The following is a 27824-nucleotide window of genomic DNA, read 5'->3' as shown; positions in this document are numbered from 1 at the left end:
GTCACTTTGCCTGTGGTTCTTGATGCTTGGTGAGAGTTCTCAAGGTGTAATCATTCCGAGGCGCCGCGTATGTGTCTCGAGAGCTTGAAGCACACTGATGGCGCACTCCTTTTGTTGATGGATGCCTTGATTACCCTCACCGTGTATTTATCCAGCAACCTCCCTAACAAACACATCCTGGTGTGTCCTTAAGCCCTCGTCGAGCTTGATAAATGCCACCCACGTGTCCGTGCTGGCGGAGAGGCAAACCTTCACCTGGTGGCATTTGCTCTCTTGTCTATCGTTCTCAACTAGACAAAACTTAAATGCTTGCTGTATTTACCTTGCAGGTATACGAAGAAGACAGGCGATAAGGGATTTTCTTTTTTTTTAGTCCCTGAAGAACCTATATGAGGAGATCTAGTAGGGCAGTCGCTGCTAATGTCACATTATACAACAATTAAGACAAAGCAGATTAAGACTGTAAAATAAATTGGTTTTGTTGTGTGGTTACAGGCCGTAAAATAAAGCAGTATTTTGTTGAAATCTTGGGAAATCTTATTTCACCTGCTGAACAACCAGGTTTTTTTAGCAGTGAAATCCTAAAATCTCGTCCTCTCGTCTTCTTTGTTTCACAGCACAGTTTCCGAACCGGCCGCAGGAAGAAATCAATGCACTGTAGAAACGCACACTAGATGAAACGAGCATGTCTTGTTTGAACGCCCCCGCCAAGTTGCAAGATGACCATCATTTATTAAGGTTAATACAGCAAAGGGTGACGATCTGTTTCAAGGGTTCAGTCCATTCTTTTAGTAGTCGTGTCGGGGGGGGGCAGGAAGGCAAGGAAGTGAATTAGAGCGGTGATTATACAGTGATTCAGACATCAGCTCATTAGGACCCAGCTAAGCAAGCAATCATCGAATCAATGTGACAGTGGACCCAAAAGCCACAGAAATGTGTAATAAATGGCAAAGCGATAAATTGGATTATTCACAGCCCCATAGCCAAGCTCTTTCAGTTGCAAATGACAAATCAGTCCAATCATGCCACAAAGAAGCCCAGAAGAACCAGAGAGAGAGAATGGGCCTCGATGGGCTGTGGAGGTTATCCGTCTGAGATGTGCCTTGTTAAGGTTGTGGTTTTTCCAGAGGTCGTTCCTGTTGGATATTCATGGCTCTAAAATATTCATGACAGACCATTAGGTGTTTATGACCGTCTTTTTTAATAAGAGATTTACTGACATTTGAACTCCTGCCAGAATAGTAAAGGTGTCAGCCGGGGGGGGGGTTGGCGTGACACCACATGCCTACTGATTCACAGGAGGAGAGCGACGCTCTCCGACTTGGGATCATGATGATGTAAATAAGAGGCATGAGGAGTAAATAAATAAAATGTCAGTGACAACAGGATCTGTTCTTACCTTCGGTTATTTTCCAAGTAAAAGTGATGGATCTACTCCGTCTGCCCGTCAAATCATTATCACTGAATGTCACTACCATGACTCAAGCGCGGGACACAAAAGCCTGGCGGGAACGCTGATGGGCAAAGGCAAAATTTAAAAAAAAATAGATGGAAGGATAAATGGACAGATAGATGATACACATTCAAACTATTTGAAAACACAAGATCCCAGCGAGTGAAAATCATTTTTACAATATCATTGCTCTTTAAATCCTCAGTTTTGACTAATACCTGCTTCCTCCCCCCTGAGGAAGAAGAAGAAGTGACACCGCGGACGCTTCTCAAATGCCTCTGCTGCCATCTGCAGGACGCCCGCTGTTACTTCTCATTCATCATAACCACGGTGACAAGCACTATTCATTCAATTAAACAAGGGCTGAGCACAAATGATGTATGGAAATGCATTGTCTCCTCCAGAGGCGCTTGCTTACTCTCTGTTAATTAGGCTATTATGAGATATGCCATTTGTAATGCTTTTTAGCTGTGACATACACATTTGGCTGTAACACAGCAACACATGGAGTCTGTGCGTTTGATTGTTATTTTGATCAAGTAAATACTTAAGGCCGTGGCCACAATGAATTAAGCTTTTGGTTTGCTTGTATTGTGGAGCCTGTGTGAGCATCTGGCAGCAGTAAACGGAGGCATTTTAAAAGTGTGCCGTGACATGACTCCTGTGTTTACACCCGTGCTGTTATTTCCTTTAATCTGTCTTATGTTCCCCTGCATCATTTCTGTATCTCTGTACGCAAGGCTCAGCCGCTGATTGATTGCTGTTATTAAAACATGTCTCCGTTGCACAGTGAAGAAGGGCCTCACTTTCATTTTCCCAATTTCTTCCTCTCCTCTCTCTCTCTCTCTCTCTCTCTGCACTCTATTCCTCTCCGTTTTCATCTGACATTTAGCCATGCTAGTGGCCTTGTTGTCGTCATGGCAGAACGATCAGTCCAACTCTGCTCCAGAGTGAAAGATTTCTGCAATATTCGATGGAGAACAATGACATTTGTCTCAGACACTCACGGTTTGGTTTTCATTTGTTCAGTGCCTTCCTCTTCCTCTCTTGAAATACGTAGTAGTTCACAGTCACTATGCACGTCGCTGTATTGTTTAAGTTAGAATACAAACCACCAATAAAAAAAACAAACACCAGTCCACTTATAAGTAAGAGATCAGTTCATCCCCGGCCCTTAAAAGTTTGAATTTACCTCTGCTTTCTCCCTTTTCTCTTTATATTGATTAAATGATTTAACCCTTATTGCACAAGCGGCATGGATCTGTGGGAATAATACAAAACTCCTTATATGGACATCCTGGGTGTGTGTTTATAGGTCACATATGTTGAGGGGGGGGGGTTCATCTTCTTATGTGTTGCTGAGTCAGAGTTAGGATTAATTTTTAGTAGCCATAATTGTGCAGAAGTCCCAAAATAGATGTGTTTGTCTTTTCTTTTTGTTCATGAAAACGAGCCAAGTGAACTTTGAACCGTGACGTATTTCCAAATGTCACAAATTGGATCCAATTTTAAACATTTTTAGTACTTTTTGCTCAGGTGTGTTTATATAGTTGGTGAAAATGAAAGGATTTTTTTCATCAGATTGTCTAAAGGAAATATAGCACACTATATTGTTATATACTATACACTTTAAGAATTCTTATAACCTCTGTATGTACTGTACGTTTTGACATAGTAAGGAAAAAAAGCAGCCGAAATGCTCTGTGTTCTAAGAAATAATGAAAAAATAAATACTTTAAACTGCAAGCTCTTTTGAATGGACTTATCAGTTTAAATAAGAAACTCATAATCAAATATTTAACATCTGATGCATAATTCAATTAAAACATTTTAAGGGGAAAGTGAAGCTGAAAAACAACATGTGTTGCAAGTCATGTTAGATGAGGTGGTCAAGGTTTTTCTCACATTTCATGGGCTGATTCTTTTTGTTTTCAGCATGAGAGCGATGATCCGATTTTGTATATGTATATTATATATTGTATATTATGTAGAAAGTAGTTTTTCTTTGTCATGTTTGCTCCGCAGAGATTTCTCGGCTATGTGACTAATCCAGACACAGGGGCTGAGATGAAAGCCACATCGCTGTTGTTAATTTACGTATGTCCATATATGGGTAAAGAATGTCTCCAGTAAGAGTTACTGTTAGATAATGTCTTGACTGGGATTTATTCACCATTGGGGGACCACAAACCTTCGGAGCATTGACAACTTTTGTCTCTTTTATGTCCAAAATCTGCTCTACCAAACTGCTGTTCCCAAAGAAATCATTTGGACGGTGGTCTCAAATATCATCACAAAATAGGCTGAGTATCACAGCAATAATGGTTATGTAATGGGAAACTGAGCAAAAAGACTGATGGCGGAGCATTAAAACCCCCAAAGTGCTTTCTGCTGTGTGATGCTGGCGAGTGAATTTTACACTAATGATTGAAGATACACAGAACCATCTGCAGTGGAACCATTAAGGCCTCCCTGTAAACATGTCCATTTGGACATAATTAAATCACATTTGAACACAGTGAGGAGTGGAGAAATTGAATTTAGGCTGCAAAATGATGACAATGCGTTATGATTAAAGTACTCACACAAGTGGCATAACGGGGGGTTTTTGCAGGTTCCACCTCTCAACCCAGGGAATGTCATGTTGTTTTAGTAACTCTTTACATTACATTGCAGTAAGAATATGTTAATGCAATGTACAATACAAAAAAATATGATTATACCATCTCATTTCTCGACTGCTTCTGCTTTCAGCTTTTCCCTTTTGAGGTCGCCACAACGGATAATCTGCTTCCATCTTGCCCTGACCCTCGTGCCCTCTCTTTTTTTTGGTCTTCCTATTTTCCTCCTGCCTGTTTTCCTCCTGTAACAATAAAATGTGTATATATATATATATGTGTATAGATATATATATGTGTATATATATATATATATATATATATATGTATATATATATATGTGGGACATAAGGGAGGATTAAATTCAAGTTAGTAATATGGTAATTACTTTGTCAATAACTTGGTATTACTACTCTGTTATCTCCTTTTTTGTTATCAAAAATAAAAAATAAAAAGCATAGAGAAATAAAGGTTATTGCCATTCAAATTCCATACTAAATCATGTTGACTGAGCAGTTAATGTGAAATGTTTTGTGGCGTTCAACTCATTTCTAATTGTCAGTGTGTTTGGGTTCACTTTACAAATTAAAACGGCCTCACACGATTGTGAGAGCTCATCAAGTTTCATCAAGGAATGAAGAAAACATCATGTCCTCCTCGCACAATGGCCAAAGTGACTCATTTAGTCGCTTGACTGTGGCCTTTTTCCTTTTCTGTAGATCCGTGGGACCATGAGATGTTCTGAGGAAAGAATGAGGAAAGAGTGAATAGCCCTTCAGTGAATCCACAACGTTTTGTTTGTTTTGAAATGACAGTAAATGCCCTGTTTATGTACAACATAAATTCCAGTTAAGTGTGTAGAACATGGCGATCCATCCAATAACGGGAAAAATAACAAATCAAGGAGATGTCCAGTTATAGTCAGATTCCTGTACTCCCTCTTGGTCAAATCTGGGCCGTGATGGGAGACTTTGACCAGTGACGGGGCCATTTTGAGGAAGAACGTCATTTCTGTTAAGTGTTCTACTGAGCAGTTGGACAAACAGTGCGTGTATCAGGTAATAGTGCCATCATTTCCCCAATGTTCCATTTTTACCAACTAAAACGGATGGGAGGGAAGTGAGAGTAGACCTTACACAAGGAGACCTAAAGAAAGACATTTACCAGGGCAAATATCATCATCTACATTTGTCATCTTGCTTTGGGGGGTTTTAATACCAGGGAGAAATCAGCCACACGTACACGTTGGTTGAGTTCAGGCAAAGTTCAGTCAGTTGTTTTTTTGGGGGGTTTTATTTTTTCACAGATTCTTTTTTTTCACAGCTCTCTGTTTCTTTTGTGCGACACATTTACAGCTCATTAGAGGAAAGGAGCTGCCGCATGCTTGGGGCTGGTGTGGTGTAGGCGGATGAATATCAACTTTTGAAGCAGATAATAAGTGTACGTACTGTATGTGTGTATGTGTGTGAGAGAGAGGTAGAGGTAGTAGTGGTAGGGTGATGGACGCAGCAAAGAGGAAGAGGACGTGTGTATTTCAGGGAGTTAAAGGTTAAAGGTTAAATAAGTAATATGTTCATTTCTGTCTTTATTTCCGTCTTCTGACAGGACAGCCTTGCAGGCGGTTTCTTTAAATGTTTACATGTTTCCCCCCCAAAAGGCATGACTAGTTAATTATCATCAGCCTTGAAGCAGCGTGTTTCACTCAGGAGCGAGCCACGTCATCGAGGGCGATATAATGCTTTAACGCTCCCCAGATGTCCCCCGCTCGTTTGTCTCGTCACATTTACCGACGAGCGTGATTTTTCGGTGAGTTGTATGAGCTGTTCGTGGCTGAAATTCACACTGCCCTCGGGGGCCAGCACTGTCTATGGGATGGGAACTCAATAAATGTAATTTGGAGTCTACAGTGGAAAGTTTTTTTCATCTATGGAGGGATTTGATTAGGGCAATAGTTCTGAAAAGATCCTGTCAATCAATGATTGATATTTCTGTCTGGAAACAGTTGGGTCATGTTGAGGTCAGTGCCTGAATGAACCTTCTGCAAGAGCGTCCTCACAATGAAGGGGAGTGGTTTGTTGTATACTATATGTGTGTGAGAGTCCAGGTATTACTAATGTTGTGGGGACCTAAACCTGTTTACACAGTCACATTAAGGGGGCTTGGCTTCCTTGTGGGGGTCAAAAAGCAAGTCCCCTTAACGTAAATGACTACATTTTGAGATGAAGATATATTTTAAGGTTAGGTTGAGGTTAGGGTTAGGATTAGGCCACTAGAGTAAGTCTCCAGGAAATGAATGCAATGTCCCCTCAAGTCATGTATGTCGTGTGTGTGTGTGTGTGCGTGTGTGTGTGTGTGTACATCAACTAGAGCACGCAGTACAAGATTGAAATGGTACCACTGCATGGTATCCATGACTTGATAGACCTGATTCCTTCATACACCGCTGAGTTTGACTCGACTTCATCTGTTTCTTCTTAAAGGTCTTCATTCATATGCCCAGTGTATCAAGTCCAAGGGATTATTTGTCTGCAGTAAATTGTATTTCCTTGGACACTCAGCATTCCGTTGCTTATCGCAAAGCCCTTTCATCTAACACATGGGGAATGAGATGAGAGGGAATATCAGAGGGAAAACATCACCACATGACCTTAAAGCTAGGCCACGACTTTGTAAAGTCTAACCCACCCACTGTGTCTAGCTTTAGGGTTTAAGTTTGGGTTTTCGGTTTTGTAAGTGGTACTGGGTCCTAGATATGTCAGAGTTGTTGTTATATCGAATGTTTACACACACAAAAACAATTTAATAACAGAGAAAAACCTGAAGGATGTAATTACTTCATTGGATTACCATGTGCCACATAAACTGGAAACTCATACTTGCGTTAGATGAACTTGAAGTGATGACAGTGGAGCTGCATTCAAGTGATTAATGGATTTGGACACAGGAGAGTATTTAATCCCGCAAAAAATATCTAATGCGATATGAGAAAGAGGAATTTTACCCTTCACCCTGACTGGACTGCTGAACACAACAAGCAGAGCAACTTAAGCCTGAAAGTGGAAGAATTAAAGATCGGTCAACAAGTAACAACTGGCCACAACAATCAAACCCAGGTCATCACAGAACGCCTCAGGGATGCCAGCGGTTGAGGTTTCGGGTTCCCCCTGCACTCCTTTAGACCACTTTATTTGTCAAGTCACACATTCTTGAGCATTAACATGGTATTTGTCGAAGAGGTTCACAATACATTTATTTACATTTAAATGTTTTTTTTAACTCGTGGTTAGCTACAGATAAGAGTCTGCTACAGAATTATCATCCAGCCAGTTGTTACATTTCCACAACAGTGTAACTGGAAAAGTATATGAATGCTATTTCCGACGGGCGAGATTAATCTGGAATAGAAGTATGCATGTATCCATGACTTCAAATGACACAAAACACTCAATCCTTTCTAATGCCTCTTAGTTTTTAAAGGACAATGCTGCACAGTGGTTCTGCTGGTAAAAGTGCACGGATGACTCATTTCTATCTGTAAAAGAGACTGATGATAAAGTCTACATCTGTACTGCACGTGGTTGTTTTTTTTAACTTTAAAGACAGATATTATAAACATCTGCTGGCGCCATGTCCAAACTTTTCCACTTGTTGTGACTCAGCTCGAACTTCATCCTCAGCCTCCTTTAATGAGGGCCCATCACTCCATCTGTTTTTGATGAAAGTCTAAGTCTAATCATACATTTGATGTAATAATAGCAAAAGCTTTTGTTTGTCCTTCACGAGAAAACAAAAGATTGAGAAATCGAAAGCAATTGTTAGAGGAATGTCCCTTCCCTTTTCCCTAAATGTGCTCCACTTCCCATCTCCAGTTAGACATGAAAAGAATTCTCATTAGTAATTTTCCTTCTAAAACTCTTTGGAGTGTGGTGTCCACCCACAGGCCGTCCCCTTTAACTTCTGGGGAGTGGTGAAGTGAAGTGAAGTAAAGGCATGCATCACTGGAAGGGGAGATGTTAGTCTGCGAGCAGCAGCACACAGGAGCACATTCGGGGGAAGGGTTCCTGCTAACAGCTTCTTGTGGGACATTTTGTCAGCTTTCATTTTCATTCAGATGGGATTTGATCAAATGTTCCCCTTCTTCTGACTCTGACTGGTGCGTGTATTCATCTGCAGAGAGATGGTGTGGATGGACTAGTGCGAACCTAACGACAGTGAAAGGGCTTCTGTGTTGGTAAGATACATTCACCTGTAATGAGGACACGTCAAAGTTTGGACAGGACAGGGTAGGATTGAGTTGTCAGTATAAGCCACTCTTATATGTTACGTATGCAAGTTGCACTATTTAAGAGTTTGCTTGTTTATGCATGTTGTATTTAGGAATTGTCAACTTCCCCCAGTAGGCATTGTTTCTAATCGTCATTGTTTGTCAAATGTTAGATTGTGTGATGCGTTAAATGTAAGGGAATCTCTCTGTTGCCCACGACTGAGACACAGGTACTGTTTATTAGGTTTCGTAGTGGAGTTGTGGAGAAAAGTTCCATGCCAAAAACAATGGAATTGATCTGACTGTTGGAAATACACAACTTTTTTTTAGATTTTAGAGAACATCTGGCTTATTTATTTATTTTTCTTTAAATGATCCAAGACAAGGCTCAGAGGATGCTTCTTTTATCCAGAGACTCACTAAGGTGCAACAGCACAGGGTGTCGGGGTGTTGACCATTACAGCAAACACAATAAAATCTCAAAGTGAACAACAGCCTTGTCCCACAGGTATTACCTTTTGTTTCCCGTGTCCCCTGGAGATATTTGCGACATCTGTGCTGATGCAGTGTTTTTTTCTGTTTGCATCTGTTGACATAAGCTGCAGTGTGGTGAGTTCTCTGGGCCACGATACGTGCGTTGCTTTTCACTCTAAACAAGCCAAAAGCAATTACTTTACCAGCGAGTTAAATGTGGGACTCTATGTCTGGGGGCAAAGCTACGAAAAAGGGCAACAGGTGCAGAAACAGAGCAGCAGCAGTTACATCTGTGGACCTGATATGTGTGTTTTAGCATTGGGCATTGGTATAATTATATATTCTTTTTAGAAATGGATGAAAAGCACTTTGGGATTAGTCCAACAGACAAATATGAAAGGGAAGAAAGTTGACTTTCTTGTTTTTATTATGCACAATAATAGCTGTTTGTATAACACACACTTTATGGAGGTTTACAACCAGACATGGAGGAAGCATCCAATATATATATACATATGTATATATATATATATTACAATAAAACAAACTGCTTTCAATGGGACACGACCTTGCAGACAATCTATTTGTCTTTCTAAGAAACCCCTGGGACACAAGGGACTCCCCTCATCATTGTCTTTTCCATTAGTCAAAGCCATTTGTCCACTTCAATAATGCAGTTTTGAATATTGATTCCAGATGCTAATTGGCACTTTGGCTAATGGCACTTTCAGGACTGAATCTTTCAAGGACGGAAGGATGTTCTTATAACATTTTTTACCCTTAAAGTGATCCTGCTTTTAGTACTTTTTAAAATAGGGACCTTAAAAGAATATTGTGATGCATAATTTACCCACTATTACTCTTTATTAATGGATACAGTGTTCCGGGCAGTGTGTTTTGGCGTTTAATTATCTTGGCAATGAGCCATATTTTGCCCGTTACTCATTTGTTTTCGTCCTACTGTTTCATGTGAACTTGAAAAACCTAAGTGCAAGGAAATACCTTTGGAAACACGCAGCACTTTCATCATGTGTAACCAGTATTCCTTCATAATCCACCTGTTCTCTGACCTTGCACAGAGTCGCAGAATGCTTACAGGAAGTAAAGACTGTGGGTTTGCGATGATCACGATACTATCTGTCATGACCCATACTGGGAATGCATTATGTAACAGGATGTACAAAGTCATTCTTCAAACGGCGAGCACAACATTGCCATTACACCCGTGTTTAAGAACGTGTTTTGCGATGAATCCTAAATTCCTCCATTGCGTGTTTATTTTGCGTAGCTTTTCATTTTAATAAAAACTTAACTATCATATCTGCACACATTGCACTAATATTTTGTCAAAATTGAACATGATGCTTATTTAGTAGTCACGCTAACATGAACCCACACTCATAACTCAGATGGTTCATAAATTACAGACCACCAGGGACATCCAAGCGATTACAATGCCATGTAGTTGTTTCCTGTTAGTGTTGCTGACAGCACTGTTCAAATAACTGCATTTCCTGCCAGGATATGTCTGCTCTTCTCCTTTCTGTCTATTTTGGTTTCCGTGTCACTTTCTCCATCATTGTCACAGTCTGCAGGCATTGCCTACACGCTCTATCTGAGCCGTTTCACTGACTTTCCAGCATCCTGGAAGTGCACTTATTCAACTCCAAGACACAGTACTTTGGATCAAATCATAGATTTTCAAAAGATAGTTTTGGTTTATTGCAACTTTTTTTATTTATTGCATTTTGCAGCTTTTAGTTACCATAAAAGGTATATTTACATTGCTCACACAAGTGGAATTCCTCAGAGTGGAGAACGTTGCTACATCCAAAAACAACTAGGATAGTCGGATGACCTGAATCACCAGAGCTAAACTGAGAAGATGAAGGAAAAACGTCAAAATATTTACACAAACATTTCCTCCAAAACATTTCCTGGTTGTGCATGCTCTGCTATTTTTACGTCAGATGTATTGGGGGTTAGGGTCAACATTTCCCACTGTCTTTTCATCTTCAGATAAATAATTGGTTGTGAAAATCTGACTGGCAGCTTCTTCACAACTTTTAATCATCTGACCAACTCCTTTGTTGTGTACTTCAGTGTACGGTCATGTTTCCAGTATCATCAAATACTAGAAATAGAATAGAAAAATGACATGGATTTTATTTAATTAAGTCTGAATATAATTATATTATATTATAATTATAATTATAGATCATTTCAAGCTTCAGCCCTAATTTGGAAGTGGCAATTATTTAAAAAAAAAGGATGGGAAAATGGGTCGCGATAAGGACCATTTAACATTCCTTCCCATGTTTGAAATGCAACACATGTTCTTTCTGGACAGTTTCACTGAACAATTTCTGTGTAACTCAGCTCACATAACACTGAGTCTGGTAAAACACATTTCATACTTCAGGCACGCTGCTTTGTATCAAAGGCAGGTCAACTAAAATGATTCATCGTTAAGTCAACATTCCATTGTCAACAATGTACTAAAATGACAATTTTCTTTTTTTTTTTGAGGTTGAAGAGCGAGATGAAATTCCCCTGACTGTCACCGTCTTTACATCAGTGAGGGAAGTAAATAGCCCAGCAGCCACCGGCCACCATGAATGCCTCAGTCTCAGCTAACTACACCCCTTCCTGCTACGTCATCAACAGCCCCCCATTCAATTACACTCACCCCATTGCCTCGGCCTACTATCCCTCCATCTTCATGTTCCTGGGTCTCATGTCCAATCTCATCGCCTTCATAGTTCTCATCAAGTCCTTCCAGAGAGCACAAAGCCAGTCACGCTCCTTCTTCCTCATCTTCCTCAGTGGCCTGGTGGTCACAGACTTTATGGGTATCCTGGTCTCGGGTTGCATTGTGGGCGCCTTCCATATCACTCACTTTAATTGGCGCACTCTAGACCCCAACTGCCACTTCTGCAACTTTATGGGTATGACTATGGTTTTCTACGGACTGTGCCCACTGATGCTTGGTGCTACCATGGCAGTGGAGCGTTTCATTGGCATCAACCTACCATTTGAACGCACGTTCAGCATCACCAAGAGGCGGACTATCTCCATGGTGCTGATGGTGTGGTTTATCGCGGGCTGCATTGCACTGCTGCCCCTGGCAGGCTTAGGGAGCTACCACATGCAGAAGCCGGGCTCCTGGTGTTTTTTCAATATTGGCTCAGAGGGAAATGACCTGGTCTTCTCTCTTATCTTCTCACTGGTCGGGCTGATATGCATCGGCGTGTCGTTTGTGCTGAACACGGTGAGCCTGGTGACCCTGATCAAGGTGTGCTGTGGACAGGACAGAAGCCAGCGGCGCCGCGACTATGAAGTGGAGATGATGGTTCAGCTCATCCTGATCTTGGTGATCGCTTCTATCTGCTGGTGCCCACTGCTGGTGAGTTTGGTGTACATTTTGGGCCACTGTAGCTATAGTATGTGGTGCAGTGTGACAGTTTGTGTTGTGTGCTGATCATACAGATTGGAGAATGTGCCTTGTATGGCCACAGGCAGCAGGAGGATTATCTGCTATATCAGTCTGCATTCATACATTTGTCGTGACCATGAATGTTTTTTTTGTTTTTCCATAACTGTCCCTTAGAAAGCTTTTTATTCAAATCCCCTGACAGAGTTATTTTTGTAAAAAAAATGACTGAAGATTAGCATTTCGGCCGGTTTTTTATAAGAAGTGCAATATAGAGTGTCTTATATCCTTTTTTTAGGCGATCTGATTAAAAAACACCAACTATATAAACACACCTGAGTAAAAGGAAAGTTCACCTGGCTTGTTCTTATGAACAAGAAGAAAAGAAAAAAGAAACCTGTCTATTTTGTGACTTCTGCGCAATTATTGCAACTTTATATCACTACTAAAAATGTGATATAAAAATCCTAACTTTGACACAACAACACAATAAGCAGACGAAAGAAAACACATTTTTTAAAGCCTGAATATGTGACCTATAAACACACATCCCCAGGATGTCCATATAAGGAGTTGTGTATTATTCCCATGGCAAGTTACCATGGGTGCAGCTGCGGCACAGATCCGTGCCACGCGAGCACTCAAGGAAGTCTCAATAAAATAAGATCACCATGAGATAGTAATAGGAAGATTTTTCTGACTTGTCGTTATGTGCTGCCCCTGAACTCTTTGAGCTGTAATTAGACATCACATGGTCTTAAGCTACTTTTGTTTTCCCTCCACTTCCCCTCTATGTGCTTCATTTCCCCTCAGCAATGCAGCGTCTTAATGGTAGGCTGATCTTAGACTGGGGTCACTCCTGAGTTTCTAAATACAGGGCTGACATCAGACGTCAAAATGAGCCTGGAGACAAATGGCAGGGCCGATTGCAAACGTCCAGTTATGGAGTTTATTTCTCATTGTATTTCACTTGACTTCGATTGTCTGAAGCACATGCTTTTTTTTTTTTGTTATCCCATCTAACCTCGAATGTGAACAGATTTATATTCTGGACAGAGTTCTGACTCCTGCTCCTGTCAGCGATTATTTAATTTTGTTCGGCATACGAATGGCCACCTGCAATCAGATATTCGACCCCTGGATTTACATCGTGTTTCAAGTGTCCCGACTGAGGCGAGTAAAAAGTAAAACAAAAGAAAAAGAAGCCGAAAAGGTCGATAACACCTACTCACTTCCATCATAAGGGCTGTGGTTGGCGAACTAACGTCGCATTTCCTGAACATTTGACAAACATTTGCCACAGATTACCCAATGCATTTCACCTTTAAATGCATTATGTGCTATTTGGGGGCTCTCCAGTCTGGGTGTACCTGGGTCTACCTGCTGCAATTTACATTTCATTTCATCCAGCCATGTAAACATTTCACCGACAGAGTTTCAGCCCTGTCTCTTGTGCATGTACAGTCATTGTGCTGTAAACTGCATCAGACATTTCCTCAGAGCAGAGCTGCACGAATCCTAACAATTAGAGTATTGAATATTATAAGCTTCAGTAATTGTAATGTTCTTGCCAATGTAATCCTTAACAGCGACAGAAAGTTATGCTGGAAACTGGGAAGCCAATTTGACCAGAAATCTTAGCACTTTCTTTCTTTGAATTGGGAAATAGAAATCGTTTCAGAAATAGTCTCTGGTGCATCTCTGCCTCTGTGGAAAGTTTGTCAAACTAAAACTGTAACCTGAAACATCACCACTTTCATCATCCAGTTTTACCATGAGGTTTTGTTGACTGCTTTTCTTGCACTGCTTGGATGTAAACCACTGGAAAGCAACATCTGGACTTGAAATTGGGTCAGCAATAACAATCTGTCGTTTGTAAAGCAGCTTGTTAGCATGTTCCAGTCCGCCGAAATTGTGGCATTTCAAATATTAACTTGTGTTGTTCCTTGTCCGTCCCTTTTCCAATCCCTTCTATTCTGTGGCGCTCTTGAAATTTTCTTTTTTCTTTGCCGTGCAATCTTATTTTCCCCATTCCACCTCATCCATCCTCCTTCCTTCTTCTCCTTCTCCCTCCTTCACACCCCCTCTCATTTCTTCCACCACCAGATCTTTATTGCACAGACTGTGCTGTCCGGAGTCCAAGTCCAGATCAAATACCTCCTACTATGGGTGCGCTTTGCCACCGGGAACCAGATCCTGGACCCTTGGGTGTACATCCTGTTCCGCAGGGCAGTTCTTAAGAGAATCTACCCCCGCTTTGACTGGTCCCGTGGCTCCATTATGACCATGTACCCGTCTTTGCGGGACACTATGCGCAGAGTGACGCGGTCTTCACGCGCAGGCACCCTGAGATCAAATCAAGCAGAGGAGATGGGGAAATTACACGTGACACCCCAACTTACTTGAAACCACCACCTCCTTCTTCATGATGGAATGCCATTGGGATTGTTATTGCAGCATAATCAGAGAAAATCACTGACAGTTTCCAAATTCTGATCAGTGTTCACATTCATGTCTAATCTGGGGGGATTATCATCATTGTGACACTTTATTTCACAGCGAGGGATGAAGTCTGTCATCTAGTGATATACTTACCACGGAAGTCCGCGAATGAGATATTTCAGAGACTGCTCAAAATATGTGTGATGACATTTGAGTTTAAACGCAACATAATACTTTTTGCACTTACATTATATGAACCCTTCGGTCAAATGCCTTTTAGTGTCACAATAGACTGAACAATTATTGACTGTGACTGTGCTTTCAGGCCCATGCTTAGTGTTAAAAATACATAATGTTGTTTAAAAGCAAATTGTGATAGTACAAAGTTGTGAAGTTTTATTATTATAATAATAATAATAATAATAATAATACCAAGTTGTTGTTTTTTTTTACTATTCACTCTAACTAAATATGTATTGGAAATATAAAAGCATGGGTTTACCTTATAGATGAAAAATGTATCACATCGGTGTTTCCTGTCTCTATCTTTACTGTCACTATGCAGTAAAAAAAGTAATGTAATGTAATTATTTTCTGTTTCAAGCGTGTACAGATTCTAAAGTCCAACGTAGAACAATGTCAGATGTTGAGGTTTGATATTTAATAAAACTGATATGTTCGAAGTGTGTCTATCGTTCGACTGTTGCAGCTGAGTACTGTATATACCACAGGACTGTGGCATATCGTTGTACTTGTGGAAGTGTAAATATACTGTAGCCCATATAATAAAGGTAACGTGGCCCTTTTAAAATGACCGTACATGGTTGACGTGGTTGTTACTTGTCTTGGCATAAAGACGGATCAATTTCCTTATCTTAACTACCCACCTTGGGTTAAAAGTTTGAGGGAATTGCCATGGGAAATGTTTCTTAAAACAGCTATAGAGATAAGATCATTTAAAAGAAGTCATCCCAAGAGGGAGCAAACATGAATTAAACATCCAGTGTGAGTATTAAAGTGTAAAGTCATGATGTTTGATTCTAACTGAAGGCTACACAGGATTTCCAACCCATGTGAAAGGGAAGGATGAGGTGAAGGAATCACTGAACCTTTAAGGCTTTAAGACATAATATTAATATTCCTTGTCTTTCCCGTTGTCACTTCTCTGAGTTTCACTCCTGTGCCAGAAGTTTCTCCTTCAGATCCCTTTGTGTGACTAAAGTGTCTACATGGCTGTCGACCGCGCGATTCACTGCGAAGTTAAAATTCATCATTTTTGGCAAAGGCAACCCTTGCAACCTCCTTGCCATGTGTTACACTACACTACTTCAGAAAGCTATGCATGCTCACCCTGTGTGTGATTTGCTTTTGGCATGCTTTGTTATCTGTGAAAACACTCACTGCTACACAGTTATTGAACAAAGTGACCGGAACTGATCACCAATAAAGGCTGAAGTGTCTTGTTTTATGTCTTTTGCCGTATAATCCGGTGTAAATGAAGGGTGTGTTAAATGTGCATGACAGAAAATAACGTGGTTGTCTGTAGGCTACATACATCAATAAACAAACACAATAAAAATATCTTGATGAAATGGAATGTTTTGTCATACACAGGCTTGACAACGTTGATTTCAACCTTTTTACTTAACATTTAAACATGTAAAACGTGTGTTTAGGTGTTTATAAGAGGTGCAATCAAATAATACAATACAAGTAATACAACAAAACATCACTGTCAGACAAATACTGGTGTAGAAAAAAGGTGAGTTGAATTTCATTTGGAAATTTCCTTGCTTTGGTGCACTGAAAGAATATGACTTAAAAATGTATTCATATTGTTTGGTGAACCAGAAAACACATAACAGTCCAGCATGCAGTTCAGGTTGACTCTCCTTTATCTGCACCAAATGCCTCAAATATTCACATTCTCACAAACCAGAAAAGATTCCTAAGAGCGCATGGTGAACGTGTGAAACGTGTGAAACGTCTGAGTATGATGTTTTATTATTAATCATCCTGAGAACTGTATTTCGACCCGCAGAAAGTAAACAGGAAACTCCAAGGGAGTGGTCTTCATATCGTTGCTACTCATTTATTATTTCTTTTTTAGAAAATGGGTGTTGCGTTGTTGTTGCACTACCGATCATGTGTAATAACGCAGATCATTGTGTTTGGAGATTGCTCAGATCATCGCTCGATAGGTCCGGCAAATGGCAAATCATTCAGGGTTTATATTCACTGGGGCCAATATTTCATCCCAAGACAAAGCACACAGCCTACTTGCAAATGAAATGTGGCATGAACCATGCTCGTAGATCTTCACTATATGTTGATTATGTTGATAATGGAGGCGCAGAAAGCATATTCGGACTTGAAGATGACCCAGAATGTCACAAAAATGTCTTATATAAAGTTTTTACTATTTTTACACGTTTTGTTTCTTTTACAGATACTCGGCTAAATGCCTACACCATAACATATGCGTAAGTAAAATGTTGTGATTAAAAAATACAAGGACTGCGGAGGCAACATTAAACAACATTTCCCCCCCCCCCCCCCCCCCCCATGAACCAGAGAACAGAGTTCACTCTCTTGTCAGTAAATGTTTACATTCTGCCATTCTTAACATCACCAATAGCCCCCCATACATCAAACAGAAAAACATCAGGGAAAGCAAAATCCCCTAGAACGGAGTCCAAGGCTTCTGCAAAGTCGTCAGGGTTCTTCTTGTCTTTGCCTGCTTCTACAATGGTGGTGGCTGTGGAGAAAAGGGGGGGTGGGGGGGGGGGGGGTAAGCTTAAACAGCCAAAAGATAAATGTCATTTGCGATGAGGACGTTTTCAGTCTTACAGAAACTGTTACCAAAAAAGGCATCAAATAAATATTTGATGTCTGAAGGCTTACGTATCATAATAATAATTTGATTCACAAGCCAAATGTCTTGACGAAAGTCTACTTTACATTTATGCAGTATTATACCCTCCCACACTCATAGTCTAAAGTTAGAAGGACAGCACTGTTGTAAATGTCAAAGAATAGTTTAGTTAATAACTGAAGTATATATATATATATATATTTATATATATATGTATATATGTGTATGTATATGTATATATATATGTATATAATATATTATAAATATTTGAAACTTAATTTTATTTATGTCTTTATTCTTCTTCTTTTTTTAATCAAATCACGACTAGTAGCGCCTGAAGTCTGGAAAGTATATGTCCCAAGTGGAACTCCCATGGCCTTTTCAAAAATCTATGCAACCGTTATGTGCCAAATTTATTGATTTATTGATCTAAATTTGATCTTTATTTTTCCTGAAGCTTACGTATTCCCAAGAGTTGGATTTTGCTCAATGCTGTCGGCTGAGAACGCCAAATGCTAAAATCTTAGCCATACTGAGGAGAGGTGGTTTGCTTGCCAAAGGACAACAAAGATCTCTTTTCACAGACACAAGCCGTAAAAATATGGAAGCCAAGAGCGGCCATGGTCACACCCTAATTTATTTGTTATTATGTTACATCCAGATCACAGATTAATCATCAGTTATCGTGGTGTAACAGCCTGTTATCTCATGATAAAGAAATAAATGAACGCATTCTCACAAGATAAAAAGAGGGTTTTCTCGTGATAACGAGATAGATGAAATGCATTTTATCGGGATAACAAGGCTCGTTTACTTGCGATACCAAAGATAAAATTATCTGCTTATAGAATAGAATAGAATAGAATAGAAATACTTTATTCATCCCCAAGGGGAAATTGTTTTAACATAGCAGCAATGCAACAAATATTATAAACATAAAACGTAAAATGTGCAACAGTGGGAAAAAATAGTGCAATAATGAAGGAGTGGCATAATGGAGTGCAATGTCATACTGTATGTCACGGAGAGAAAATGTCCATTGTGCAAATGAGCAGTTTTTTTTTTTTTGTTTTTTTTTATCTTTAAAAAAAAAATGTTATCACGTGATACAGTGCGATATCTGCATGTGTGTGAGACCTTAACTGCAGTCTGACGCTCTGATCAGGTGTCAGAGCCTACATGCAGCTGCTGGATATACTTTATATGGATATATCTTTTCCATTTTTCTATACATTTATACTGTGTACATATACATATACATATGTATATGTATATGTACATATATGCATCATCCTAAAAAATATTTTTTGTGTCATAGAGTAAGTATGTAGGCTCAACCTGTGTCTAATCAACGTATATTTAAGGAAAACAAACACTGTGCAGATGTTCTTACCCAGCTCCAGATCTCTGATGCCCATATAGCTCTCCAGAAGGTCGTCCACTTTCTTGGTGGCCCTTTCTTCAAACTCATTCTGCTGGCAGAGCAGACACGAAAAGTGAGCTGAAGTGTTGTTGGAAATTCACTGGTGTTCACACTCTAAATATGGCGATGGAAACTCTGTGAGAGCATGTCACTCTCGGTGCCAAACGAAATGCATGGCCCGAGAATATCCACCGCTTTTTGTTTATCCATTAAATATAACAGAATGTATAAATGAAACAAATGGTTATGCAATCATCGAGTGCTAACTGTCAAATTTTAAAACGTCACTCCTCCAAACGTTCTCAGTGGTCCGATGAAAGCACTTCACAAGAGGGTAAGGGTCACTTTATTTACAGCGATAACTCCTATCAGAGCTCAGAACAAACATGCTTCAACAGCCAACGGTGGAATGTGTGTGACTGTGTGTTTGTGTATTTGTACCCTCTTTAGGACCTTCTCTGACATAAACACTGACCTTGTCAGGACCTGTAGTCCTCATGGGACCAAAACCTGGTCCTAAACAGGCAGAACCTCATTTCTGGATACTGGCTAAGATTGGTTACGGCAGTATAAGGTTACAGCAGTATCTCACCAGAAAATTACTTTGGTAGAAGTTGAGGTCACTTTTTACAATATTACTTAAGTAAAAGTCTTAAAGTATATGACATTTACTGTACTTAAGTATCGAAAGTCATTTTCTGATATAAAATGTTCTTAAGTTTTAGAAGTAAAAGTATTAAAAAAGTGAGGAGTCAGGATTGAGCCATGGTGGCTCAGTAGTACGGCGAGTTGTCTTTCCACTGGAAGGCTGCGGGTTAAATTCCTGCCTCTGCTAGTCTATATGTGTCCTTGAGCAAGACACTTAACCCCATGTTGCAGCGTGTGAATGGGTGAATGGCAAAACTGTCGTGTAAAGCATCTCATCGTGACGAGAAAAGCTCTAAATAAATACAGACCATTACCAACTCTTCTTCTTCTGATTTTATTTGGTAGTAACGAGTAACAAAGATAGTTTGAGGACATGTAGGGGAGTAAAAGTTGCTATAAATATAAATAACAAAGTAAAGCACAGATATGTGAATTTTGTACTTAAATACAGTAATAAAGTATTTTTACTTTGTTACATTACAACACTGGGTAAGGGTTAGGTATAACCAGTTATGTTTAAGGTGAGGGATAAGGTTTTGTTTCAGGTGTCCAAATGAGTGGCAGTCTATCCAGAGGCCAAAGATGAAAAGTTACGTTTACTGTACATGAGACTGGATTAATCCGGCATTTAATAACAATCTGTTTCCGTTTAGGAGTCCGTATTGTGAGTATATGTGCGTCCATGCTCGTATCTCAGCACATCAGGAAGTTGACGCAGTCATGGTCGCAGCAGAGCGTGTGAAACTCACCACTTCCTGAACTGTAGCAGCGCCCTTGGAGCGAAGACGCAGCGTCTCCCTTCCGTTCACCATCTTGCCCTCAGTAGATTTTGGTGCTCTGGTCCTCATTCCAATCATGTCTAAACAAACACCCAAAAACAACTTTGATTCAATGTAAACCATTGTGTATGTGTTTATTTTATAGGTACATAGTACATTTTGCAGTGTTAAATGAACACTTAAAGAGTTCATTTAACACTGTGTCCAAGTGTATTTGGTAGGGGGCATTCTACTCAATCTGTTGTTGTAATAGCTCTGAAAGAGTCATTGAACTTTGACACTGCATATTTAACTGCAAGTTTACTGTGTATGACATGATATTCTTCAATATGAAACATGGCTAGTAACCAAAAACATCCTCCTTCATTCTGTTACAGAGTATTTGTATTGACAACAAACAGCCTGTCATTTCTTTATGTATTTACTTGTGTGTTCATTTATTATTTATTTATTTTATATGTGTACCCTCTGTGCAGAATAAGTGTTTGAACGTGAGCAACTGTAAATTGTCTCCTATACATTTCGTCTAAGTGACCTAGTTCACCAGGATCTCAGCCAAGATTCTCATCAGAAGGAGAAGCATTATGTGGTGCCATCTGCAGATGGTGGTGACCATAGCTAAAGACCAGTTTGAGCTCTGCCATAAAGGCTTGATTCACTGGCCAGAGGTCATCAGCTATTTAGATTTGATCTCTGGCCTATGGAGCAAGAGATCCTGAGTAGAAGGTGAGGCTGGCTTGGCCATACCCTGAAAAAAACAAGTGTCCAACATCACAAGGCAGTCTTTGACGTGGAAAGGAAAAAGAAACACCTGGAACACCTGGTGCTGGGACCTATAGACACAAACGTCAAGCTGACAGGACTGGGATGGAGATAGCTGGTGACACAGAACAGGCAGCGCTGGAAGGCAATCGTCAATGGCCTGTGCTCCAGGAGGAGTGAGGGGCTCAAAAAAAAAATTAAATAAAGGCTTCATTGATTGATTGTGGGAATATCTTAGAACTGAGAACTGAGGAAGCCCCTTGGATGAGACATGAAATAACTTCAACTTAATTAAAGTGAGTCCAGTTGCCTACAGCTAACTCCTGAGTCTGAAGAGGAAACCTTTCTGACAAAGACCTTTTTCCAAGTTCTTCAAGGAGCCCACCAACTTCCAGCCATTCGTTTCCCAAATGTTGACACCATTATGTCCACTGACACCACTATTTATTGCATTGGACAAGTCAGAGCTTGAATGCCTTGAACAACTACATTCCCATCAGCAGCCCCATTTCTGCCTTGTTTTAACTGCTAATGTGTTACTACGGGCACCCTAACACTGAATTAGCCAAAGTCCACTGACTCGCACGACCTGTGTGCAGTATAGTGATTCTCAACCTCATGTATATTGTTGATTAAAATGTTAAAATGCCTCAGTCTTGTTACAGTAGATGTTGAATAAGGGTCGGTGAATATCCCTTCTATCACTGCACATAGGAGAACAGTGGCCTACAGTATAAATGTAAATCAACTACAATAAATGCACACTCTACTGCGAGTGTTGGCTTTGTCCATTCTGGGCTACAGGAGAAACATGGCCATAAGTGTATTTCTGAAGATAAATGTTGTTCTGGAATATAGCCGTATATATATGTATACATAGATTGTTGTTTGTTAATATTTAATTGTGGTAACATAAGATAATGAACTTAACAGGAAGTGAGCACATTGTCCACAGACTTGGCTTTGTGTCTCATATGCCATTAAGCTCCAGTCCACTACACTGTGTGCCCGGGGGAACTGCTGTTTTTCCTCTCCATGTCCATAAATGTATAAGCAAAACATTCCTTGGGAGTGATATAACCCCGTTAACCCCGGCAAATTATTTATTTATCCAAATCATATCCTAAACAAACCTCATTTGAACCTAGTGCTGGAGATTTACAACTGACACCTCCCAAGTATATTTTGTTGCTCCTAATTGACTGATCATGGTACTTTGTGATAAATCTTGACGGCAAAACAGGAAAAGGAAAGAGTGACAGTTAAGAGAGCAATGGCTCTCTGCCAATGAGCCTGGCAAAGTCATTAACTTACGGGTGTAGCTTAAATGAATTGTCCAGCACTAGGTTCAAATGAGGTTTGTTTAGGATATGATTTTGATAAATATATAATTTGCCTCATCAAGAGCCCTGGTGATGAATGTGAGTGCATACAAGGTCCAAGGCTCAGAGGGAACTCATATTATTTGCAAAGCAAGAAGATTCTCGGAGCAGATTCTGGTTCAAACGGGGTCCTTTCTGTGTGGTTTCCCCCGTGTTTGAGTGGTTTCTCTTTAGGTCGCCCAATGACATATGGATTGGCATATGGTTTTTTTCCTATATGTCACCACTGTGATAAAAGGGCAACTCCCAGGGTTTACACTGCCTCTCGCCCAATATCAGCCTGGATTGGCTCCATCACGCTGCTCCAGCCCTCGTATGATGAGCAGTATATGGATGGATAGATGGATAAATGGTTGGGTGGATGATTGATGGGTTTCCAATTAAAACATGTGCAAAGACTTATTTTTGGCATCCGTGCACAGACACAGTGTCAATAATGCTGGTTGAAGTGAAATGTGCATGTTTAGCGCCAATAGTCTGCATCTGTCGAAGCATACAGTATTCCTGAAAATCCAAGGCAACGTGAATCATTCACTACTTACCGAAGGCCTTCTTAGGCCCCACCAAGCGAAGAGTGAAGGGCATGCCTCTCGGTTGCTCTTTTAACATCTTTGCCACCTCATAGTGTCGACACCCCACAATGCTCTGGTCATTAATGGCCTCAATGTGGTCACCAACACATACAGTCTTCAGCTGGTCTATAGTACTGCTTTCTTTTATCCTCTGTCAAAAAAAAACCCAATACATTTTACACAAAATCATTACAGTAAACAAACCAAAACAACAAACTCATAACAATGTCCATTTCCATTCTGCTCTACCACCTGCCCACCTTAATGAAAGCATATCCAGCTCCATTGTCTGTGATGGTGAGGCCCAATGCGTCTTCTGTCTTTGTCACCTCCACCTCCTTGGTTTCTCCCCTGACGTGAGCAAAGATGAAGTCTTCCAGTCCGATCTGTCCTCCGAGTAGTTTCTGCATGTCCACTTTGTGAGAGTTGAGGGTGCAGAACAGGATCTTTGAGAAGAAGAAATGTTTTCAGAATCCAATACAAAAGCAACAGCGGCCATACATAGCAATATAGAATAATCACATGAAGAAATACACATGTGACTCTATTAGTACTCAATGTTTTTTGACACATGGGGAGCAGAAATGATAAATCATGTGACTTATGGGGTTTTATTTACACACCGGTTCTATGATATTGTAGTTCAACAAGTTCAAACAGGTTTTTCTAGGCGTTTATGTCATTATTGTTGTTATGTTGCTGTCCATGAATGCACATTTAAGATCCTGGGATAATATTGACCAACAGTTATTGATTATTAACAAAAACAAGTCACTGCATTTTATAAGAGCTTCAGTATTGTTTTTAATTGCACCAATCATTTCTTTTGATAGCACTTTGTTAAATTTAAAAATACATAGATTCCCCATTGTACAATGCATGTCAATCAAGGTGGTTATACAGACTATATGAGAGAGTGAAGCCAGTGTCTGCTGTGATCCTGCAACAGTCACGTACTACTTCCTCAGATGTGCTGCACACAGTCTAAACACCAGAGGGCAGTAGAACCTAACTAGTTTTGCAATTGCGGCCATTTTGTTATGAATGAAATCTGTGATACATTATTATTTCATTATATTTATCTAATCTGTCTGTTTCATAAATAATGTTTAGCAAAATGGACACATTTTTGAGTAATGGAAGGGTTAGTGTGTGAATTAAGATTTGAGTCGCTTTATATTGACTGGTAGTAATGATCAACACTTACAACAAAGTGTTTTAAAATCATTTAATCTGATCAAGTCTCAGGATTAAACATTGTATTGTTATATTCCAACAGCTTTTGCATCTTGCAGGATTGGTATCTATGAATTCATATTTCCTAAAGATCAGTCCAAGTGTAATCTAATACATCTGACTCATGAATTAGAGACTTCCTTTTTGTTTTGTTTTTGTGTGTGTTTTTGCTATCTCGCAGTCATTCTGAAACCCAATGTCAAAGTTCAAGTTTAACTTTATGATCTATAACGGAAATTCAAGATAACCTGACTGAGGTGCTATCTTACTTTTCTGTTAGACATTACTCATACTAGTTCCCTTGACAAAGAGAAAAGTCTGACTGCAGTTCAAGGTCTTTCCCTGACACCAAGCTGTAATACAACTTTGACAATGAGGTCATGGTAACTGTTGCGCTTCTCACTATCACCAATTATGGTCTGATATTTTTCATAGAGAGGTCTCTGGTATCTAGAAGTCTGATAGTTCAAGGTCTTTTTGATAAAAAGGTTATTAAATCAACTACAAACGAAACATCTTAAAATGACATCTTAGTCTGACTCAATTTACAAGTCTCAAGGTTTAAAGGGATTAATTTATTTGCTACGATGTGAGGCTGCAGACATTACAGTGCTGACTATTAATAGTAATATAGTGTCAACTGTACTTTTTATTTCAGGATTGGAGATTAGGTGGAGATTAACAGAACATACACTGAGTAGCGCAGACTCTCAACGGGATGCCAAGGTACCACATGGCTGCCGTTAATAGGCAGACAGAAACTTATTTACTTTTGAATTCATCTGAAACATTATGCCTCTCTAGGAGCTTCACACATAACATATAAACAACAACAACTCCACACAAATGAGACACAATAGATGTTATGTTTTTTTTAAATTTTAAAATAATGTAATAAACGACCATCATGAGCTGATGGTTTCTTTTTCCTTAAAAAAAATGGATTTTTAGCATTTAGGAAGTGGAACTTTCACAATACAGGGGACCAGGCCAAGCCGTAAGACACAATTATGGCAGGCTGTTTCCTGATAAAGTTGTCAAGGTTTTGTTGATGTGCAACGTACATGTAATTGAGTAAGTACAGTTTCTTATGTCAAGGAGGAGGTAAAGGGTGAACCTTCACGGTGGCCTTCATAACGTATAACTGATAAGTGTCAAATAAGGTCATTGCCGAGTATTTATTGCTGCTGAGTGGGTTAAGCGTGTGCCTATAACATTACCTGTAACATTTTGAATAATTATCAAACACTTGCAGTGTGAATAACCTCAATGATTTTTAAACCAGCATTTATATCAATAACATTTTTCATACTGGCCCTTTTGCCACAGTGGGTTCTCTCTACAGTCTGCATAAATATCAGTTCTGCATGAGTGTTGAAAATAAGAATACAAAATTTGTGTCACTTTTCTACCATAGTCATATTAGAGTCTGTGCCTCATACACAAGACATATGAGACCCTAGTAAAGAGAGAACCAGGGAAATATTCAGTCAGTCATGTATTAATTGCACTGTCTTGTACGTAGCTGCTCATAAAGTGTAAGGGAGTTGTCACATTATTTGTTGTCGCTATGGCAATCTTGTCTTCCCTGTTACAAATGCCCCTGACCTCAGAGAGCCTGTGGCTGTCACCTGTGTTGAATCTAGCTTCATTCATTCTGACCCACTGCAGATTCAGTGACTGGACTTCTTCCTCGAGATTCTGATCGTGCTGCAGCTTTGGCCTAAAAGCAGATCCACGACAGAGGCATGAGTTTGTCCAACGGATGCCAAAAAGTAAAAAAAAACACACACACACAGTTTCATGTTACGGCTACATGATATGGTAGCTGAGAGTGATATGTAATCCATTGTTATGTCTTGGATATTTTTAAAAGGGGATTACCCTTTTGTGTGTAATAGGTCCATTTACAAGTCATGTGAATTACGACTCAGACTCAAATATTCAAGGGAGCATTGTCATAACAAAAGGTTATAAATAGATAGGTAAAATAGAGTTAAAAGATATATTTTACGATGCTGTTATGTGTTCCATCATGTGCGTATGAGCTGCACAGCTGATATTAATCTTATCTTATTTATCTTTCAGATAATTTCAAATTAAGTATGAAAATGTACACACCACTTGGGATTGTGAGGATTTGAGTACAAAACCTCAATCACCTGCTTTTGTTGTTGCTAAATGTGTTTTTCACAACTATACCTCGCACAGTCTACGTCGGGTATTTACTGACTACAGAACATCATCTCGTTTGTTTCCATTATTGATCCTGGTCAAGGCTTAAATGAGTACAAAGTCTAGTAGACATCAGTGAGGACAAATGATCTTCAATCGAGCATCATGGAAATTTGCCTGGAATGGAAACCTGACACCTATTTGCAACATGAACTGCCACACCAGAGAGGCAAGAAGGGAATGTAACCATTTTTCATGGTGATAAATGACCATAACTCTAAATGTTACAAAGACATTTACAGTGTTTCCATGCATAGTTGCATTTGCTTTGTACCTCTGAAGATGAGATGTTGAACACTTCTGCGATCTTAGCATACAGCTCCTTGACATTGGTGAATCCATGGATGCGGCCCGTCGGGCTTCCGTGAGCCAGCTGCGTGTGGAAGATGAGCCTAGGCCTTGGGTATTCTGGTGGCCCTGGCGGTGGTGGTGGTGAAGGAGGAGGGAGCGGAGGCGCTGTGGGCTCCACACATCCCTCATTCTGGCTGTGGCTCTGGGCCTTCTGCTCCTCCATGCTCTCAGACCCTGCTGCCTTGGAGTCCTGTGGGCTCATAGCCTCCCCGTTCTGCATTGGCCCCAGCTCAGGTGTGGTGCCCCTTTGGGAGCCCTCGCACTGCACACTACTCTGGCAGGGACAGACAAATGCTGTCTTAGCCGACCAACTAGCGACCTGGAGCTTTGTGGCGAAGAGAGCAGATGAATTAGTGATGAGAGGAGCCCGGTAACACGATCTGGAAGAGGCCAGCCAGGCTCTACCAGGTAGAAACCCAATACCCTTTGAGTCGAGGATTGTATGTGTTACACCTGAGACACCAGCAGCTTGCTCAAAGAGAGCACAAACAAAACACACCAGCTAAACGTTATAAACATAAACATAAGAAGAAGAATCTAAATCCCTGTGGGACACATGCTGCATACACTTGTTGTTCCTAAAAGTGTGAACATTCTTCTGAATTGTGGAAATATCTGCAAAATAACTTTTTAAATTGGGCCATTCAGCATTATCCACAGATGATGTCCCCGTGCTGCACGTAAGATGATATCATCAGGCAGGGAGTAAATAACCTGCCAACCCCTTTTTTTTCTCCATTTGCTGGTCACAGTGAATGCAACAAGCTGTTGCTTGGGTGAATCCTTGATGATACACTGAACTTTCTGACCCACAGACGATCATCCGCTTCACTAATGATGAAAGTTTTTGGCAGGTAATAAGATATTTCACTTTACA

At 40.1% G+C, this 27824-nt stretch overlaps 2 protein-coding genes across 3 annotated transcripts; one reads left to right on the top strand and one right to left on the bottom strand.

Moving 5' to 3' along the window:
* The first annotated feature begins 8082 nt into the window (after positions 1–8082).
* tbxa2r (thromboxane A2 receptor) lies at positions 8083–16751 on the top strand. The gene is made up of 3 exons (XM_058639069.1): positions 8083–8302; positions 11339–12215; positions 14349–16751. The coding sequence occupies exons 2-3, from the start codon at positions 11424–11426 to the stop codon at positions 14646–14648; spliced, it is 1092 nt and encodes a 363-aa protein (XP_058495052.1). The 5' UTR covers positions 8083–8302; positions 11339–11423; the 3' UTR covers positions 14649–16751.
* Positions 16752–17240: 489 nt separating this feature from the next.
* On the bottom strand, positions 17241–27824 carry gipc3 (GIPC PDZ domain containing family, member 3). Of its 2 annotated transcripts, none has more exons than XM_058639070.1 (6): positions 26871–27824; positions 23386–23571; positions 23096–23276; positions 20380–20489; positions 18953–19034; positions 17241–17442 (listed from the first exon to the last, which is right to left on the bottom strand). In XM_058639070.1, exons 1-6 carry the CDS (start codon positions 27165–27167, stop codon positions 17291–17293), a joined length of 1008 nt encoding a protein of 335 aa, XP_058495053.1. In that variant the 5' UTR covers positions 27168–27824; the 3' UTR covers positions 17241–17290. The 2 variants fall into 2 exon arrangements, with proteins under 2 accessions (XP_058495053.1, XP_058495054.1); XM_058639071.1 differs by having other exon boundaries at positions 18953–19031.

This window comes from Solea solea, chromosome 9 (assembly GCF_958295425.1).
Source record: "Solea solea chromosome 9, fSolSol10.1, whole genome shotgun sequence".
Classification (NCBI taxonomy): domain Eukaryota; kingdom Metazoa; phylum Chordata; class Actinopteri; order Pleuronectiformes; family Soleidae; genus Solea; species Solea solea.
This window is presented reverse-complemented; position numbering and strand designations above follow the sequence as displayed.

What these genes read in the sequence shown, in the direction of transcription:
- tbxa2r (XM_058639069.1), top strand. Translation starts at nt 11,424, where the DNA reads ATGAATGCCTCAGTCTCAGCTAACTACACCCCTTCCTGCTACGTCATC. An exon ending in TCTGCTGGTGCCCACTGCTG is followed by an intron (nt 12,216 to 14,348) that starts GTGAGTTTGGTG and finishes TTCCACCACCAG; the next exon opens with ATCTTTATTGCACAGACTGT.
- gipc3 (XM_058639070.1), bottom strand. Translation starts at nt 27,167, where the DNA reads ATGCAGAACGGGGAGGCTATGAGCCCACAGGACTCCAAGGCAGCAGGG. An exon ending in TCAACATCTCATCTTCAGAG is followed by an intron (nt 23,572 to 26,870) that starts GTACAAAGCAAA and finishes TTCTTCTCAAAG; the next exon opens with ATCCTGTTCTGCACCCTCAA. An exon ending in CTGGATATGCTTTCATTAAG is followed by an intron (nt 23,277 to 23,385) that starts GTGGGCAGGTGG and finishes TTTTTTTGACAG; the next exon opens with AGGATAAAAGAAAGCAGTAC.